The sequence below is a fragment of the Narcine bancroftii genome, chromosome 4, assembly GCF_036971445.1.
Source record: "Narcine bancroftii isolate sNarBan1 chromosome 4, sNarBan1.hap1, whole genome shotgun sequence".
Taxonomy (NCBI): Eukaryota; Metazoa; Chordata; class Chondrichthyes; order Torpediniformes; family Narcinidae; genus Narcine; species Narcine bancroftii.
Window position 1 is genome coordinate 8,073,249 of NC_091472.1, and position 20,387 is coordinate 8,093,635.

Here is a 20,387-nt window from a genome sequence, read left to right on the forward strand (position 1 = left end):
GCCCATTTACAGTGTGGGAGGCCCAGTCAGTATGTGGAAAATTAAAATCCCCTACTATCACAACTTTCTGTTTCTTATATCGGACTTCCTTCTCTTTACAGATTTACTCCTCCAATTCTCTCTGACTATAATACAACCCTACCGTTCCTGTTCCTCAGCTCCACCCATAAGGCCTCTGAGGATGACCCCTCAGGGCAGTCTTGTCTAAGCACAGCTGTGATATTTCCCTGACTAGCAATGCACTCCTCCCCTTTTCTTCCCTCCCTTCTATCATGTCTGAACAATGGAACCCCGGAACATTGAGCTGCTAGCCCTGCCCCTCCTGCACCAAGTCTCACTGATAGCAATAATATCGTAATGGCACGTGCCAATCCACACCCAAAGATCGTCTGCCTTTTTGACAATAGTCCTTGTATTGAAATAAATACACCTGAGAACATTTCTATCAAAGTTTGTACCCTTTGATTTTTATCAACACATGCAGTCCTTGCATGACTTTTATCCTCCTCCACTTATTTACTCTAACACTCTGGTTCCCCTCCCCTGCAAAATTAGTTCAAACCCACTGGAGCAGCATTAGCAAACCTTCCCGCAAGGATATTTGTTCCCCTCCAGTTCAGATGCAAACCATCCCATCGGAACAGGTCCTACCTTGCCTGGAAGAGAGCCAAGCCCTCCCATGTTTCTAGTCACACGTTGATCTGCATTACCCTCCTATTTCTAACCTCACTAGCATGTGGCACTGGTAGCAATCCTGTGAACACCACTCTGAAGATCCTCTCCTTCAACCTTGCGCCTAACTCCCCGAACTCTCCTTTCACGACTTCCTCACCTTCCCTACCTATGACATTGGTCCCTATATGAACCATGACATCTGGCTGCTCAGCCTTCTTCCTAACAATGCCGTGAACTCGATCTGCGATATTTTGAACCCTGGCACCAGGGAGGTAACATACCATTCGGTATATTCGATCTCCTCCACAGAACCTCTTGTCCTTAACTATGGATCCCCTATCACTACAGCTCACCTATGCTCATCCCATCCCTTCTTAGCCACTAAACCAGACTCCATGTCGGAGAACTGATCACCGTGGCTTGTGTCTGGTAGGTCATCCCCCTCAAATAGTATCCAAAACTGTTTGAAAAGTACCGGGAGTTGAACGTTAATTAGGGTGTAATTAGGCAGCAAGTTCCTCTACCAAATTGTTACTCGCTCCAGAACAGATCATCTGCAATCTCCAAGCTACTCAAGACCATCTCCAAAGAATAATTGCTTCTTTGCTGGAACACAAGTGAAAGACGCATAACATTTTCTTTGATAAACGGCTGTCTACATGGTCCGGTTAATTGAGATGCTTTAACCATAAGACCTTAGATATAGGAGCAGAAGTAGGCCATTGGGTTCGTCAAGTCTGCTCCGCCATTCCACAATTCTCCCACTAAACCCCACACCCCTGCCTTCTCCCCATAACTTTTGATACCCCAACTATTCAGCAAATTCCAGAGGTTCACCACTCTCTGACTGAAGAAATTCCTCTGCATCTCTTTTTTGAAGGTGCCCTTCAATCCTGATGTTGTGCCCTCTTGTCCTGGATTTCACTATCATGAGAAATAACCTTGCCACATATATTCCATCTAGGACTTTTGCATATTAATCTTCTGATCAATTCTCAAGGAGTAGTCACATGAACCAGATGAGCCCTGAGTTCAGCTCTCAAATGTTAGTCATCAGAATGTGTTTCAGGTGTAATGAGCACATTAATTGGCTTCATATTGAAGCCAATGCTTCTGCATTAAAGCATCGGGCAGAAACTTTACCACAAAGCTTGGGGAGTATTTAAAACTGCTTAAAGTAAACAAGCAATTCATGGTCAATCATTCGTAACTGCATGGGTGGACCCAGTGGGTTCTGAGGAGCTATGTTTAAAACTCACCTATTAATTTACAAAGATCTTGAATTGCTGTATCCTTTTGATGCCAGTGTTAAATTAGCAGATCACTCCCATTTCAACAAATGGTCATGATAATTAACCATCCCCAAACATCATTCATACATGGTAAACAGGATTGAAATCTGGAGCCGAGTTGATTTTGTTTTTTTTTGGGGGGCGGGGGTGAAGAGTGAAGTCTTGGAAGAGATATCGACAGTTCAGGATGGAGCATTTGAACCTGGGAAGTAAAAGTCTAGTTTACTGGGCCACAGAGTTTATTCAGCTAGTTGCTTGCACTCAATGTTAGAACATAGAACATTACAGCCCACAATGTTGTGCCGACCTACGTGTACCTACCAAAAACAAAACCCAACCTCATAACCCTCTTTTTTTCTTTCATCTTAAATGTCCCTATTGTACCACGTTATACCATGATCCTCAACAATGCATTCCAGGCACCCACAACTCTCTGTGTAAAACACTTACTCCTGATGTAACCCAACACCTTCCTCCCTTCACATTGTACCAATGTCCTCTGGTTTTTTTTCCACTCCTCCCCTGGGAAAAAGGTGCTGGCTGCCTACCTCATCTATGCCTCCCATAATGTTGTAGATCTCTATTCAGTCACCTCTCAACCTTCTTCACCCCAAAGAGAAAAGCCATAGCTGTGCTAACCTTGTCTCATATGACAAATTTTCCAATCCAGACAATATCCTGGTAAATTTCCTCTGCACCCTCTCCTTAGCTTCCACATTCTTCCTGTAATGAGATGACCAGAAATGAACACCATATACTAAGTGTGGTCTCACCAGGGATTTATAGAGCTCATGACTCCTGAACTCAATCCCTCAACTAATGAAGCCCTGCATACCATATGCCTTCTGAACTATCCAATCAACCTGTGCAGCAACCTTGAGAGATGTTGTGGCAGTGTTCCACAATGAGCCACGGAGGTTGGTTGTGTTGAGTGAGAAGTGTGAAAGAAACGAGCCGTGTCCAGTGGTGTCTCAGTATAAACTCCTTTACTCAAAACCAAAAACCCGTGATTCAAACACCCACACCATTTCCCTTTAACCCCCTGTGTCCGGCAGAGCGGAAGTCGATGTGCAAGGCTCGCCCCGCATCTAAAGTCCCGCTAGATGCTGTCGTTTGGTTTCTTGTCCGCGACTGCTGGGACTGCGTAGATGCGATAATACATGACTCCCCCAAAAGCCGACATCAGCGGTGACAGTGGTCACTCGATTGTCTTTTTTACAAGGTTTGTCTCATTTGCAAGAGGTCGGAACCATAACTGGCTGTGCCAGTTTGAGGCGGTCCACTGTGAAAGTTTCTTCCTGGCCCCCAGTGTCCAAGATACAGGTCATCCCGCTGTGCCAAATTATATGGCCAATACACCAGTGTTCTGTGTGGTCCTCTGCGGACAAACATGAAACCACCCCGTTTCAGGTCATTAGGTACATAAGATGGTACTTTTCCATGGTGTGATGTGGGTATCGGGGCTATATTCCTCAGCCTCTCCCTGAGTTTTGCAAGGATCTCTGTTGGTGCATCTTCTTCCTTGTGTGATGCCGGAAAGAATTCTCCCGGTATGGTAAGCGCAGTGCCATAGACCAGTTCAGCTGAAGATGCCACCAAATCCTCTTTGGGTGCTGTGCAGATGCCCAGAAGGACCCAGAGGAGTTCGCCCATCCAGTCTGGTCCTCGGAGGCGTGCCATCAGGGATGATTTTGGGTGCCTGTCGAACCGTTCCACCATGGCATTCGTTGGACTGTGGGTGGTACGCTGTCGTCTTGTTGAGCTGAGTTCCCAGCAGTTTGTGCTAACATAGACTATATGGCTGACGTGAATTGAACGCCTCTGTCCGAAGTAATGTGTGTAGGGAGACCGAATCATGCAATCCAGGTTGCAATGAGCATTCTGGCACACATCTCCACCATCATGTCTGCTAATGGTAACCACCTCAGGCCACCTGGTAAATCTGTCCATCATCGTAAGCAGGTACCTTGATACACTGGACACTAGCACAGGTAAATAATCCTTTATTCGGAACACTTGGTGTTCCGAATTTCAGATTCTTCCGGATTTTGGAAAGCCAGATTTAAGCCTACCCAACTTGTGCTGTCGTATCCACCCCCACTCCCTTCCAGTTGCGCTGCCGGTCTTCCCCCCCCACTCACCCGCCCGATTCGCGCGTCATCTCTCTCCCCACTTGCCGGTTTTTGGAGCTTTCCGGATTTTAGATGCCCGGATAAAGGATTGTGTTCCTGTAGTAGGCCTAATGATGTCTACATGCACTTGCTCAAACTTCTTATGTGTTGGTTGAAAAGGCTGCAGCGTTGCCTTTACATGTCTTTGTATCTTGGAGGTTTGGCAGTTTGTGTGCATTCTGGCCTAGTGCCTCCTTCACCTGTTTCCGGAGTCCATGCCACACAAAGTGACTATAAATTATTTTGAAAGTTGCCCAGTTCGAAGGGTTGGCCAACTTGTGCAAGGAGTTGAAAACTTGGACTCTCCAGGGAACAGGAACAGAGATGCAGTTGAAACGTCACACAGAACTTTAACGGCCCTTGGTCAGATGGGCACGTCCTCTAAATGGAGCTCAGTGACAGCAGTGTTGTACGTAGTTATCTCCTAGTCCACTCCTAGTAACAAGGCGCACACTGACTGGGTTGCAGTCCATGAAAGTGCATTGGTGACTATGTTGCTTTTCCCTGAGATGATTTTAATGGAGAATTCTGATACTAATATCAGGTGACGTTGTTGGATCTGAGACTTCAGCAAATGCAAAGGTCAGGGGTTAGTGATCTGTGAAGAATGTAAAATTCCTACTTTTGAGAAAATCCAAAATGATGAATTGCTAGGTACTGTGCCAGCAAATCCCTGTCAAACGTACGGTATTTCATCTCCGAGGGGTGAGGAGTGGGGTGGTCACAGCTGCCGTCATTGGCTGTCAACCAACTGCTCTAGAACGCCATCTTACTGCCACTTCAGAGGCATCCACTGTGAGGGCTGTAGGGCGTCTACTCGTGGATGGACGAGGAGCGTAACTTTGGCAAGAGCATTTTTGGTTTCATTAAAAGCCTTTGTCGTCTCATCTGACCACTCAATCTCTTTGGATTTTGTGGACATCAGGGAAAAAAAAAGGTTGTATGATCCAGGCCGCAGATGGAAAAAAAACGGTGATAAAAATGAACCATACCAACAAATTCCTGTGGTATTTTAACTGTATCAGGCCTAGTGAATTGTCGATGACTTCCACCTCAAGATGGTAGTGGTTTGGCACCGTAGCGGTTGATACGATGTCTGAGAAAATTGATAGTTGCCAACCCAAATTGACACTTTGCCGGGATAGAGATAGCGGCAGAGAACATGCAGGTGTGCCAGGTGGGAGCGGCAGGCTACCAGGATATCTTCTAAATAAATGAACAGAAAATCCAAACTGCGTTCCACCGCGTCCATGAGGCGCTGGAAGGTTTGTACCCCATTTTTTAGACCAAAAGGCATTCAAATGAACTCAAAGAAGTCGAATAGGGTGATGATGGCAGTCTTTGGAATACCTGTTGGGTTAACTTCAACCTAATGATATCCTCTGACCAGATCAATTTTCGAGAATTTAGGTGCTCCTTGTAAGTTTGCCGTGAAATTTTGTATGTGTGGATATCTATCAGCAGTGGTGGTATTGTTCAACCTCCTGCAGTCCCTGCATGGTCTCTATCCTCCCATGGATTTAGCAACCATATGGAGTGGAGAGGCCCACAGGCTATCTGATGGCTGTATAATTCCCATTTCTTCTATCCTTTGAAACTCATCCTTTGCGAGTCAGAGCTTGTCCCGGGGAAGCCGACAGGCCTGGGCATTTAGGGATTGTTCCTGCGTGGAGATGAAATGCATCACGCTATGTTTTGGTTTTGCCGTTGAGAACTGCGGTGTGATGATGGAAGGAAATTCTGACACTACTCTGGCAATTTTGTTACTAGAGAACATTACGGAGTTCAGGTGTGGAGCTGGCCATTTTTCTATCCCAAGGGAGAAAGTCTGAAAAGTTTTGGCATTGACTAGCCGTCGTCCTTTAAGGTCTACTAACAAACCATGTGCATGGAGGAAATCTGCGCCCAGGAATGGTTACAATACCGTGGCTCCAGTAAATGCCATTTGAAACAGCTAGCATCGAATGGTAACGGGATGGTTCATGTACCAGAGGTCCAGATGGTGCTGTTGAGGTTCGGTCCAGCCTTTTCTATCCTGGTATCATGACCCGAGGGAGTGAGGACACTGACCTCTGCACCGTGTCTACTAGGAACCTGTGCCCATAGTGTCTGTCCCAGACACACAGGAGGCTATCCGGGTGGCCAGTCACCATAGCCACTGGCTATGGCCGGCCCATTCGTTTCTCAGAAACGAGCACAATGGTTGGCATCTTCGAGCCCTAGATCCCCACCTTCAGTGGTAGAAACACACAACGGAATTGTCGCCGTCACTGGTCGTTGGCACTGCTGGTCTTGTCGCTGGGGTGGGTTGAAGTTGTGTACTTGGATGGGACACCGTACTAATTTTAGCACTGGCTGCACCATGTTGCTTTGCACGCCAAAGAACGTCTGCGTATGCAGCTACCCTTCATGGAAAAGCAGGCGTAGTCTATGGCTGCCTGCCAGTGACATCAATGCTAACGGCACTCGGTCACCCGGACCATCCATATGGAGTAAACATGCGGTCCGTTCGCGACGTGATAGGCCGAATATCTCTAACAACAGGGCGTTGAGTGCTTCATATCTGTTACTTTCTGGCGGCTGCTGTAGAAAATCGACTATTCGGCCCGCTGTTTCTTAGTCGAGTGCAGCTACTATATAGTAGTGCTTGGTTTCATCTGCAAGAAGGCTCCTGAACCTCTGCCTGCTGAAACCATACCAGTGGCTGTGTTGTCCAGAACACTGGCAGCTTCAGGGAAACTGCGTTAGCGTCGCTCATTATTTTCCTGCGTTCAAACACTTTTGACCTGTCGGGTTCATCAATGTGGCAGTGTGCCACAATGAGCAATCAAGAAGTGTGAAAGAAACGAGCAGAGTCCAGCAGTGTCTCAGTGGGAACTTCTCTGCTCAAAACCTGTGATTGAAAACACCTGCGCCCTTTCCCTTTAACCCCCTGCATCTGGTGGGGTGGAAGTGACATGGGCTTCCGGAGTGAGGCTTGCCCTGCACCTAAAATCTTGCTAGATGCCGTCGTTTGCTTTCCTGTCCGTGACTGCCGGGGCTGGTGTGCTTGCTGCATAGGTGAGCCATGCTATGTAGGTGCAACGCTACAATGTATTGATTTGGATCCCAAGATCCGCCTGTTCTTCCATACTGTTAGGTATCCTACCATTAACCATGTACTCAAGTTTGACCTTCCAAAATGTATCTACTCACACTTGCTTGGATTGAACTCCATCTGTTACTTTTCTGCCCAATTCTTCATTCTGTCTATACCTTGTTGTAACCTACAACAACCTTCAACAATGTCCACAAAACTTACTGACCCATCCCTCTATTTCTTTGTCCAGGTCATTTATAAAAATTACAAAATGTTGGGGTCCCAGAACGCATCTCTGTTGAACTCTACTAGTCTTTAGGAAGGGGAAACCAGGAGAACACTAATCAGTCCTCATCGAGGAGTTAGCAGTGGAAAGGGTAGATAACCTCAGATTCCTGGGTGTCAGTTTCTTTGAAGACCTACCCTAGGGCATTCATCTTGATGCAATCAAGAAGAAGGTTCACCAGAAGTCATTCTTCATTTGGAATTTGAGGAGATTTGGCACGTTACCAAAGACTTGCAAATTTCTACAGGTGTACCATGGAGAGCATTCTGACTGGTTGCACCACTCTCTGGTAGGGATGTGTCCATGCACAGGACAGAAAGAGGCTGTAGAGAGTTGTGGACTTGTTTCGCATCATCAGGGCATTAATCTTCACTCCATGAAGGACATCGACAAGAGGCGATGTCTCAAAAAAGCACCCTGGACCCTTACTGCCCAGGATAGGCAGTTTTCTCACTGCTACCATCAGGAAGGAGATATAGGCATCTGAAAGTGAACACCCAATGGTACAGAAACAGCTTCTTCTCCTCTGCCATCAGATTTCTGAATGGACAATAATCCATGGTCATGACCTCACTTTTTCCTCCTATTTTGCACTAATACATTTACTTTTATAAGTGTAATTTAAAGCAATATTTGCACCTGTGATGCTGTCCCAAAACAACAAATTTTGTTCATGGCAATAAATTCTGATTCTGATACGGATTTCGTTTTACTGGCTAAAATAATGAATGAACGGGGGAAGGTGATGTCAGAGCTGATTACCTTTTTTTTGACTGGAGTACATTTTTTTTTGTTTTCGAATCTCTCTCTCTCTCTGAAGACGGGGGATTGTCCATAAGTCTGGCCTTTGTAACCCAGGAAGGACCAGTGAGAAACACTCCCTGCTCATCCTGGATACCTTCTTTAAGATGCTTTGAAGAGACACTTGATAGCATCAGGTGAGGGCTCGTGCTGGAGGGATCTCACTGTTCCATAACAATGGACATCGGTGATTTTGTTTCCTAACACTTTGGGGTGTACTTTATGGATTTTGGGCTGCTGATCGCGAAAATCACCTTAATATTTTTCTATCACATACTGTTTTTTAGATACAACCTATTTTGCAATTTCCTGTCAGATTCAAAGTGTACTAATATATTGCCCACTTGGCAAGATGTTATGGTCAGCCCAAGCATGCCTGGGCATGTACTCAGTGCAGGTACTATGCAATTGTTGTCTTAGGCCTGGGCATGCTTAGTCAGGATAGATTCAGACAGGCTTTCAAAGCAGCTCATGTATACAGATGTTGATATAGATTGAATGCACATGCTCTTCAGGGTGTAACATAGAGAGTGTACGCAACAGTAACATTTATTGTCTTCAGGAAGACTCAAGACAGCAGAAATGTCAATGTCGCAACAGCTACGATCCATTCAGTTACATTTGTGGCGAGTATAAGCTTAAGGCTCAAGACACAGCATGACTGTACTTATTAAGGAAGCCTATGAGCTCTACTTCAGATGTAAAATTGGTGACCAAGACAAATAACCATATAACCACTTACAGCACAGAACAAGCCAGTTCGGCCCTACTAGTCCATGCCGTTACAAATTCCCACCCTCCTCATCCCACTGACCAGCACCCGGCCCATACCCCTCTAGTCCTCTCCTCTCCATGTAACTATCCAGTCTTTCCTTAAATGTAACCAATGATCCCGCCTTGACCATGTCTGTCGGAAGCTCATTCCACATCCCCACCACCCTTTGCGTGAAGAAATTTCCCCTCATGTTCCCCTTATAATTTTCCCCCTTCAATCTTAAACCATGTCCTCTAGTTTGAATCTCCCCCACTCTTAATTGAAAAAGCCTATCCACATTTACTCTGTCTGTCCCTTTTAAAATCTTAAACACCTCTATCAAGTCCCCCCTCAATCTTCTACGCTCCAGAGAAAAAAGCCCTAGTCTGCACAACCTTTCCCTGTAACTCAAACTTTGAAATCCTGTCAACATTCTCGTGAACCTTCTCTGCACTCTCTCTCTCTATTTTGTTTATATCTTTCCTATAATTTGGTGACCAAAACTGTACACAGTACTCCAAATTTGGCCTCATCAATGCCTTGTACAATTTCATCATAACCTCCCTACTCTTGAATTCAATACTCCGATTTATGAAGGCCAACATTCCAAATGCCTTCTTCACCACACCATCTACCTGAGTATCAGCCTTGAGGGTACTATTTACCACAACTCCTAAATCGCTTTGTTGCTCTGCACTCCTCAATTGTCTACCATTCAATTTATATGACCTATTTAAATTTGCCTTTCCAAAATGTAGCAGCTCACATTTATCTGTATTAACTTCCATCAGCCATTTCTCAGCCCACACCTCCAGCCTTCCTAAATCACCTTTTAATCTACGGTAATCTTCCTCACTGTCCACAACACCACCAATCTTTGTATCATCCGCAAACTTGCTTATCCAATTCTCCACCCCTACTTCCAGATCGTTAATATATATGTAACAAACAATAGTGGACCCAGAACCGATCCCTGAGGAACTCCACTAGTCACTGGCCTCCAATTGGACAAACAATTTTCCACCACTACTCTCTGACACCTCCCATCCAACCATTGCTGAATCCATTTCACTACCTCCTCATTTATACCTAATACCTCCACCTTTTTTCCTAACCTCCTGTGGGGAACTTTGTCAAAAGCTTTACTAAAGTCTAAATAGACAACATCCACAGCTTTCCCTTCATCAACCTTTTTTGTAACCCCCTCGAAAAACTCAATCACGTTTGTCAAGCATGATCTACCCCTGACAAAACCATGCTGATTACTCCTTAGCAATCCCTGTACCTCCAAATATTTGTAAATACCAACCCTCAGAACACTTTCCATCAACTTACCCACCACAGACGTCAGACTCACAGGCCTATAATTCCCAGGTTTGCATTTGGACCCTTTCTTAAACATGCGCCACCCTCCAATCCTTTGGCACTACCCCTGTGACCAATGACATCCTAAATATCTCTGTTAATGGCAACCACTATCTGTCCACAAGCCTCCCTGAGTGTCTTTGGGAATATTTTGTCCGGTCCCGGAGATTTATCCACCTTTATCTTTTTCAACACAGCCATCACTACCTCCTCGGTTACCCTTATATGCTTCATTACCTCCCCATTATTTTTCTTTACTTCAACTGGTTCAATATTTTTTCCCTAGTGAATACCGAGGCAAAGAAATCATTCAAAATTTCCCCCATTTCCTCTGACTTCTCACTCAGCCTACCCTCGCTATCTACAAGGGGTCCAATTTTATCCCTCACTAATCTTTTACTTTTAATGTACCTATAGAAACCCTTTAGATTTATTTTTACTCTGTCTGCCAAAGCCTCTTCATGCCTTTTTTTGGCCTTTCTAATTTCTTTCTTAAAATTCCTTCTACACTCCTTGTAGTCCTCCTTCAACTTCTCAGCTCCCTGCTCTTTTACCTCTTATACACCTCCCTTTTTCTTCTAACCAAATTTCCAATATTCCATGCCTCCCTATGACTTCCAGCCTTTTCTTTGATCCTCACTGGGACATATCTACTCTGTACTCTCAAAATTTATTTTTTGAATATCCTCCATTTTTCATTTACATCCTTACCTGAAAATATTCTGTCCCACTCAATACTCCCCAAATCCCTTCTTATTCCTTCGAAATTTGCTCTTCTCCAATCCAGAACCTCAACTTTAGGCCCCTCCTTGCTCTTCCCTAAAACTACCCGAAAACTAACAGAGTTATGATCACTTGACCCAATTTGTTCTCCAACATTAATGTCCGATACCTGACCTAGCTCATTCCCTAACAGGAGATCTAGTATTACACTGTCCCGAGTCGGTTCTTCTACTAATCAATTTAGAAAACAATCTTGAACACATTTAAAGAACTCTAGCCCATCCAGCCCTCTAACTGTATGGGTATCTCAATCAATGTGAGGGAAGTTAAAATCTCCCATGATCACTACCTTATGATTCTCACACATATATGTTAACTCTCTACACATTTGTTCCTCTAGTTTTCTTGACCCATTTGGTGGTCTGTAATACACCCCTATTGGGACCCTCATGCCTCCTTCACCCCTCAATTCCACCCAAACAGCCTCACTGGTCGATCCCTCCATACCATCCTGCCACCTCACGGCAGTAATGTCCTCCTTAACAAGCAGAGCAACTCCTCCCCCTTTTTTACCCCCTGATCTATCACATCTAAAACAAATGTATCCTGGAATATTAAGTTGCCAGTCCTGCCCCTCCTGTAGCCAGGTCTCACTAATTGCCACAATATCATGACCCCAAGTATCTGTCCATGCTCTATGCTCATCTACCTTGTTCACTCTGCTTCTTGCATTAAAATATATGCATTTCAGAGAATGACCCTCACCTTTATTCTCTTTTCTACCTTCTACCCTAATCTCCATCCTACCTTTGTTATCGTTTTTATTCCTATCTAGGTGGCCATGCTCCCTTGACACTGCTCTCACACTCTGATCCCCACCCCCCCCTGCCAAACTAGTTTAAACTTTCCCCCACAGCTGTAGCAAATCTGCTTGCCAGCACATTGGTCCCCCTCCAGTTCAAGTGGAGTCCGTCCCTTTTGTACAAATCTTGGGCTCCTCACATTTGTTGGGCAACATGTGCCGTCAACCTGAGAGCTTGGTGAAATTCAATAAAAATTAATTTAATGTTTCTCTAACTTCCTACATGATGCAGCAAATCTGAAAGCATCTTTATGCTCAGCTTGAAGATGTTTATCATAGTCCCCAGTTTTTTGAAAGAAACCAAATCTTTTGAAAAAAAGTGTTGTCCAGTGTAATTGGGAAACCTATAGTTAGGTACACACATCCTCCCATGAGCAAAGACTGAGCAGTAATCATAGCCTTGAGTCTTCACTGCACATTTTAATCAGCCCCCCCCCTTTATTCTCCGTGTCAGTGTACCCTACCTGAGCTGCCGGGCACTTCGGCTGGAGTGTTGGCCGGAGCGTGTGCACCCGGAGGGATATGGATGGTGGAGAAATTTGATGGCGCGTGATCAGCAGTCGGGTTCTGAATGCTGGAGTGTTCAGACGATGGCATAGCTGCACCAGGGTTATTAACAGTAGAAGACGATGGGAGAGAGACATCATTCTCATTCTCTGCAAACAAAACATTGTGCTTGGTTACCAATCTTTTCCAGTTAAAAGAGATGTTAAATTACTTTCAAAATGCACCGCACAAGGTGGCTTAGTGTAAGAGACGCAGGTTCGAATCTGGCGCAGTCTTTAAGAAGCTTGTACCTTCTCCCCACATCCGTGTGAGTTTCCACTGGGTGCTCTGGTTTCCTCCCACCTTTCAAAAAAGGGGGCTGTAGGTTAATTAGTGTATTTGGGGAGGTGTACAAGATTATGGGCCAGAAGGACCAATTACTGTGAGTCTAAGTTAAGAATTAAATTATGCTGAATATATCGGAGCTGAGAAGTAATTGCATTAGCAATTGGTCAGAGTCCCTGCTCCCATCCTGATGCCACATCTGCTGGAGGATTTCAACAGTTCGAGCACCAACCATAGGAGAAAAATAATGGTTGATGTTTCAGGGCAGAAATCTTAGCATCCAGACCCAGGAACCTGATCCACCATCCAGTTAGGTAATGTCTCAGAAAACTTTATTAATGTGTTTACGTGAGACGCCAATGACCTGAAATGCTAACGCTGTTTTTCTCTCTCCACAGATGCTGGCTGACATGCTGAGTACTTCTAGCACTTTTTTTTGGGTACTTATATTTCAGATTTACAGCATCTGCTAGAATGATCAATTCCTGTTCCAAAATTGGAACTTGTGTAATACTTCCTGTTTAATGCAACATTCTCCCCAATGTGGCTTGTTTCTGAATGTGACCAGACCGAGGACAGCACGGTTGGCATAGCGATCAGTGCAATGCTATAACAGCACCAACGACCCAGGCTCGAATCCAGCGCTGATTGTAAGGAGTTTGTAGGTTCTCCCAGTGTCTGCGCAGGTTTCCTCCTAATCTTCAAAACATATGGGGGTTGAAGGTTAATTGGAGTATTTGGACAGCATAAGCTTGTGAGCTGGAAAGGCCTGCTACCGTGCTGTAAGTATAAATTTAAAAATAATAAAGAAAAGAACAGAAAGGAGGATCTGGTTGGGGCATGGCTGTACAACTTCCTGTTTGGTTTATTATACCGGAAACAAAGTTATTGCTCAAGGAAACATTTGTATTTGTTGAAAATGGTTTAAAAAGGGCTAAAAATAAAACAAAAAAAATTCACTGGAAATTACTGCAAGCAAAGGATCCACTTTAACTATTTGTCACAATAGAATTTTATATGCCAACATTTTAATTTAGAACATTATAAAACAGAACCAGGCACTTCATCCCTGCTAGAACCAGTTTTCTGCCTTGTCCCACTGAGCTACACTTGGACCATATCCTTCCATTCCTCTCCCATCCATGTCGCTGTCCGAAGTTTCCTTCAATGTCAAAATGGAGCCTGCATTTACCATTTCTGCTCATGCACACACTCATCACCTTCAGTGCACCTTTAACCTTTCCCCTTTCACCCTTAACCCATGTCCTCTAGCTTTTATGTCACCCAACCTCAGTGGATAAAGCCTGGGCGCTGGAGCCTTCCTGATCGAATCGGAGGTGGGGATCTGGAGGTTGGATTGCCGATAGTTGTGTGGCTGCGGAGGCTGCGGAAGTGCTGGAGGTAAAGCCATGGACGCTCAGTAACCTTGGGTGACTCTCTTATGCTCCTCTATCTCCGACTGTAAGGGGCACTGGGCAATTTCTGCTGATAGCGAATCTTTGTCTGCCTAACAATAGACTTAAGGAAATTTAGTGCAACACACTTTTTCTGTTTATTTACATGACAAAATAACCTCGAATCTTAATTAAGTATTGCATTAGTCTTGAGATCATTAACAAAGAAACATGGAAAGCCACATCCAAAGTTTAAATCTACAAGTTTCATTATTCTACAAATACAGTAAAACCCCTGGTATCCACCACTCATGGAAATTGGTAGATGTTGCACAAGTGTATATTCTGGTTGTTTGAGACACTCCTATAAGGCTGAACTCATGATTGTATTAAGAATAAACAGTTTACTTTTTTGGCTTGATTTGGTTAATTTATTAGAACAAATAGCTGGAGTAAGGTTCCCACAGGATCCAATGCTATTTTTACTGGGAGATGTTAGAGGGATTAAACCTAAACTAAAATTGAATATGTATCAAGAAAAAATTAGTTCAAATTTCTTTGGCAATAGCTAGAAAATGTATGCTATAACTTGGAAGTTGGATATTGATTTGGGAATGGACAGAAGTTAGGAGCTGTATTCCACGATAGAATTACTTACAATTTAAGAGATGAATATCTCATTTTTTGTGAAATATGGAGCTCATATATACAAACTGTTGGTGTTAAAATTTGAATGAATCTCGAACATTCCCTTTCTATTTATGGGTTACTATTAATATATAGTAAAAGTCTAAAAGTATTGGAAAGTGAAATGCTCCTGTTGTGACTTTCTTGTCACGTTTCTTCTTCTTCTCTTCTTTTTAAGTTTGTAGGAGGTTGGGGGAGGGGGAGGTGGGGATTTAGAGGAGGTTTTTTCTTTGTTTTGTATTTTCTACTTATTTTTTTCATATAAAATACCACATGTATTTGGATTAAATTTGAAATATTGTGATATGTTTGTTATGTGGCTTTACTTATTAAATAAAATATAAAAAAAAGTTTAAAAGACAAAATACTATATTGTACTTATATGGAAGAAACTTCACTTGCACGATTATGTAAACCTTAAATCATTTCACTTTATTTTCAGTCACCTGCTTTGAAAACATTTAACCATCGCTGTATCTGCAGGTTCCTCCCCCTCCATGAAGGCACCCAAAAGACAAACAATAACTTTAGATAATTAACCTGCCCCAACCCACCCAAATTTACAGATAAATCCTCTAACTGGGGCACCTCTTATTAAGGAGGGATAAGGAGACACTTCAAGAGAGTCACCCCAATGGCGAGCGGGATCAACCAGCTCTTCATTCTGGGCGACACCATTTGCTGTTTCACACATCTTTATTCAAACAGCTGCCCCGAGCAAAGCACAACTAAGGCCCTCCGCTGGCTGAATATTTTCTTCCATCTTCTTATAAATATTCTTATTTATTTTCTTTTTTATATTTATTTTCTTCTATTTTCCAGTCGGTTGCTTGAATTCTGATACAAAGGGTTTTACTGTATACCAAATCGATGCATGAAGATGACAGTCATCAATTCTTGACAAAGTCATTCTAATAATCTGATTCTCCTTGCATTTTTATGAAATACTGTTTTGATCTATTAATGTACTTATAGGCAATTTTTCTAGTCCAGCATCTCGCTTTATGTTGCTTCATTGGTCAGATGCAACTCAGGCTACACCATGAATCCAAGAATTAAGACTGAGGGGCAAAGTGATGCAACACATGTCACAGATAAACCTTGTATCATCAAACGTGGCAGTTCGATTTTTCAAATAACAATCCAACATTTCTTATGTTCTTATTCACAAACGTCCAAATTCAGAGACTTCACTTTCACAACATCGTGATTTTAATTTGCAATTCCAGGGTTTATGTACAGTAAAACCCCAGTATCCGGCACCTATGGAGATCGGTAGATGTCAGAGAAGCAAACTTTCTGGTTGCTCAAGATTGCGTGTGGTGTGATTTCCGAACTAACAGCGATGCACGCCAATTGAAACGTCCGCACTTTTTACCTCTTTATTTTCTGTGATATATTTGCCAGTTGATTGAATTCTGGGTAATAGGGGTTTTATGGAATTAACAAAATAAAGGTGCTTTAAAATTATAATGGCTTTCTGGGCAGCAGTTTGAAAAACATCTATATGGAACAACGCAGTACATGGAAAAGATGCAGTACATGCTTTCTCTATTCTACCCTCAGTACTGCATACTTCAAGCACTCATCCTCTTCGGCCGCATAGCATTGTCTCCCAAGGATAAACGACTGAAGTGGCTGTACATCTTTCAAGGCAACATGATGATCCAATGAGCTAATAAGTAGAGTCAAAAGGCACCAAACCTGGTAAAGAACAACATCAGATCTTTAGGTGCATCACACTGACTTTTGAAGCAAGATGAAGGGAAAACTTTAATACAAGTATCAAAATGATGTGTCGATGGGATGAAACTATTTCTGCACGTTATTAAATCGGTATATTCTGGTCAACAACATGTACAGATTTAATTGCAGAACTGTGAAAGAGCAGCTGAGGGTAATATCAAATAGGGATCAAGAATGGGTTCCCTGGACTATCAGGTGCGAGCATTAGTGATAGATAATTTTGGAAGAGAAATTATGCTACGTAATTTAACTAAGTTCGAGACTTTAATTCTGGATGCATCAAAAAAGGGATTTATTTCAGAAATGTATGCTTTGTTACAAGATAAGATGAGTAAACCAGATTTAAGTAAATAACCATATAACCATATAACCACTTACAGCACAGAACAGGCCAGTTCGCCCCTAGTAGTCAATGCCGTAACAAATCCCCACCCTCCTAGTCCCACTGACCAGCACCCGGTCCATTCCCCTCCAGTCCTCTCCTCTCCATGTAGCTATCCAGTCTTTCCTTAAATGTAACCAATGATCCCGCCTCGACCACGTCTGCCGGAAGCTCATTCCACATCCCCACCACCCTCTGCGTAAAGAAATTTCCCCTCATGTTCCCCTTATAATTTTCCCCCTTCAATCTTAAACCATGCCCTCTAGTTTGAATCTCCCCCACTCTTAATTGAAAAAGCCTATCCACGTTTACTCTGTCTGTCCCTTTTAAAATCTTAAACACCTCGATCAAGTCCCCTCTCAATCTTCTACGCTCCAGAGAAAAAAGCCCCAGTCTGCACAACCGTTCCCTGTAACTCAAACCTTGAAATCGTGTCAACATTCTCGTGAACCTTCTCTGCACTCTCTCTATTTTGTTTATATCTTTCCTATAATTTGGTGACCAAAACTGTACACAGTACTCCAAATTTGGCCTCACCAATGCATTGTACAATTTCATCATAACCTCCTTACCCTTGAATTCAATACTCCGATTTATGAAGGCCAACATTCCAAATGCCTTCTTCACCACACCATCTACCTGAGTATCAGCCTTGAGGGTACTATTTACCACAACTCCTAAATCCCTTTGTTGCTCTGCACATCTCAATAGCCTACCATTTAATGCATATGACCTATTTAGATTTGTCTTTCCAAAATGCAACACCTCACATTTATCTGTATTAAATTCCATCAGCCATTTCTCAGCCCACACCTCCAGCCTTCCTAAATCACCTTTTAATCTACAGTAATCTTCCTCACTGTCCACAACACCACCAATCTTTGTATCATCCGCAAACTTGCTTATCCAATTCTCCACCCCTACTTCCAGATCGTTAATATATCTAAAATTAAACGGGAGAAAGATTTACCTTTTGATATATCCCAGAAGAAATGGGAAGTTATGTGTCAAGAGAGTGTGACTAGATTGATTAATGTAAGATATAGTTTAGTCAATTATAATTTTTTACACCAGTTATATTTGACTCCTGAAAAGTGCAATAAGATATGGTTTTAGTCATTCAGATCTATGTTTTAGATGTGGGATTCACACTGCAGTTTGCTCTTGTGACAAAGTTCAATCATTTTGGATAAAAATTAAAAACTTTTTGGAAGATTTATTCAAGATTAAATTACTATTGGATCCATTAATTTTTTTTTTGTTTGGTTATAGTGTATCTTTAACTTCTGGTTTAAAGTTGGATAAGTTTCAGGTGGCATTCGTTCGTCTGGTATTGGCGGTAGCGCGGAAATGTATTGCGATTACATGAAAAGATAATGTGGAATTGAATATGGTTTGTTGGCATAATGAGTTCAGATTCTGTATTTATTTGGAGAAGATAATGTATAACTTGTATATTAATTACTCTTTCTTTGTTAAGATGTGGTCGTCTTATTTGAAATTTATGGGTTTGGAAATAGCTTAAATTTTTTTTCTCTGGTATTGTTAGTTTGGCACGTCACACAGCGTATGCAATTAACTGATAGATGCTTTTTTTCCTCCCCTTGAGGGGTTAGTTGGGATTGGTGGGAGGGGGTAGAGGGGTTAATTATTCTTTTTCATGTATGTATCTTAAATTTATAAATAAAGTTTTCAAAAAAAAAGAAAGGGTTCCCTGAAAGGATGGAACATTCAAGTGTCACTTTAAAATGACAACACATAATCTGACGCAGGAATTCATGACATGGGTCCCTATCCTGCTTCTCCCACCCTGTGCTTTTTGCACCATCTTCTCTCCTCTGCATTCCCAATGTTGATGAAGGGCTCCGATCTGAAATGCCAAGCATTTTTTTCCTCCCACGGATGCTGCTCGACCCGCTGAGTTCCTCCAGCAGATTGTGTTTGGCCTCGGATCCCAGCCTCTGCAGCCTCCACAGCAACTCAACTTTAAAACGGGCATTGGAAAGTTTAAATTTAAATTAAAAAAATATATTCATGGCAGGATAGAAGCCGATTCTGGCCATTTAATCCCGTGCCCTCCAATTACACCCAAATTAACCTACAACCCTGTATATTCTGGAGGGTGGGATGAAAATAGAGTACACGGGGAAAATCTTCGTGGACATGAAGAGATCATACAAACTACTTACAGACTGCTCCGGATTTGAACGTGGGTCACTGGCGCTGTAACGGTATTGCGCTATCTGCAACACTAACCGTGCCAGCACTACTTATTTGAAAAAGAACAGTTAAGTGGGATAAAATCATATATCAATATATAATTTTACAGATTTATCTGAAGACGAAGACAGGTCAGAAACTGGTCTTGCCAGCAATGTCCACACAGCATTTGGGTGACTGAGAAAGTGCAGGGGCACTGGAATAACGGAGCTGTGTCGCTAAAAAAGCTCATCTGCCAGATTGACACCAGTACATCCTCTTGAGGGATTCAGCTATCAAGGATTTTATGGCACAGCTCACTGCAAGTTATTGGGAAAATACAGCTCAACATTTACCAAATTTCAGAAACAGCTGGCCGAAAGGTTATCCCAGAAAATAAAAGTTCGCAATGTGGAAACAAAAGGACTCAGAATCTATGTTAATGAGTGAGGTTGCAGAGCACGTGGTGCTCTGCTTCAATAGACTTTGCTCCCATTCCATTTTACTTACTCATTTGTTTCCTCAACTCACTAATGGAAAATGAGACACGACTTGCAGGCTATTGCTTCACACAATGGAGTTCTTGTAATGGCCGTAAAAGTCAAAGAGACTGAGGAAGTCTTTTGCAAATACCTTGTGAGGGCAGCAATCATTTGCATTTGGTATTTGGCTCCACGTTACTGATATTGTAGCTGATTGTTTTTCTGCAGCTGACACAACTTATAACAATATCCCACTTATTGCATGAAAAAGTATCAGGTAGATTGTATCAGATAGATTGTATCGGGTAGATTGTATCGGGTAGATTGTATCGGGTAGATTGTATCGGGTAGATTGTATCGGGTAGATTGTATCGGGTAGATTGTATCGGGTAGATTGTATCGGGTAGATTGTATCGGGTAGATTGTATCGGGTAGATTGTATCGGGTAGATTGTATCGGGTAGATTGTAACGGGTAGATTGTATCGGGTAGATTGTATCGGGTAGATTGTAACGGGTAGATTGTAACGGGTAGATTGTATCGGGTAGATTGTATCGGGTAGATTGTATTGGGTAGATTGTATCGGGTAGATTGTATCGGGTAGATTGTATCGGGTAGATTGTAACGGGTAGATTGTAACGGGTAGATTGTATCGGGTA

The 20,387-nt window shown here is 42.8% G+C and overlaps 1 protein-coding gene and 1 long non-coding RNA gene across 3 annotated transcripts in view; one reads left to right on the top strand and one right to left on the bottom strand.

Moving 5' to 3' along the window:
* Positions 1-20,387, bottom strand: part of vta1 (vesicle (multivesicular body) trafficking 1) — a 174,908-nt gene that overhangs the window by 70,432 nt on the left and 84,089 nt on the right. The window contains exon 8 of the mRNA XM_069936110.1: positions 12,473-12,664. Within this exon, the coding sequence (XP_069792211.1) occupies positions 12,473-12,664 (192 nt within the window). The remainder of the gene's footprint in view (positions 1-12,472; positions 12,665-20,387) is intronic.
* On the top strand, positions 13,391-19,606 carry LOC138760310 (uncharacterized). 2 transcript variants are annotated; one of them, XR_011355529.1, is made up of 4 exons: positions 13,391-13,621; positions 14,112-14,240; positions 16,487-16,627; positions 19,378-19,606. It is a non-coding gene; the product is annotated as an uncharacterized lncRNA (long non-coding RNA). The 2 variants fall into 2 exon arrangements; XR_011355528.1 differs by lacking the exon at positions 19,378-19,606 and having other exon boundaries at positions 16,487-18,527.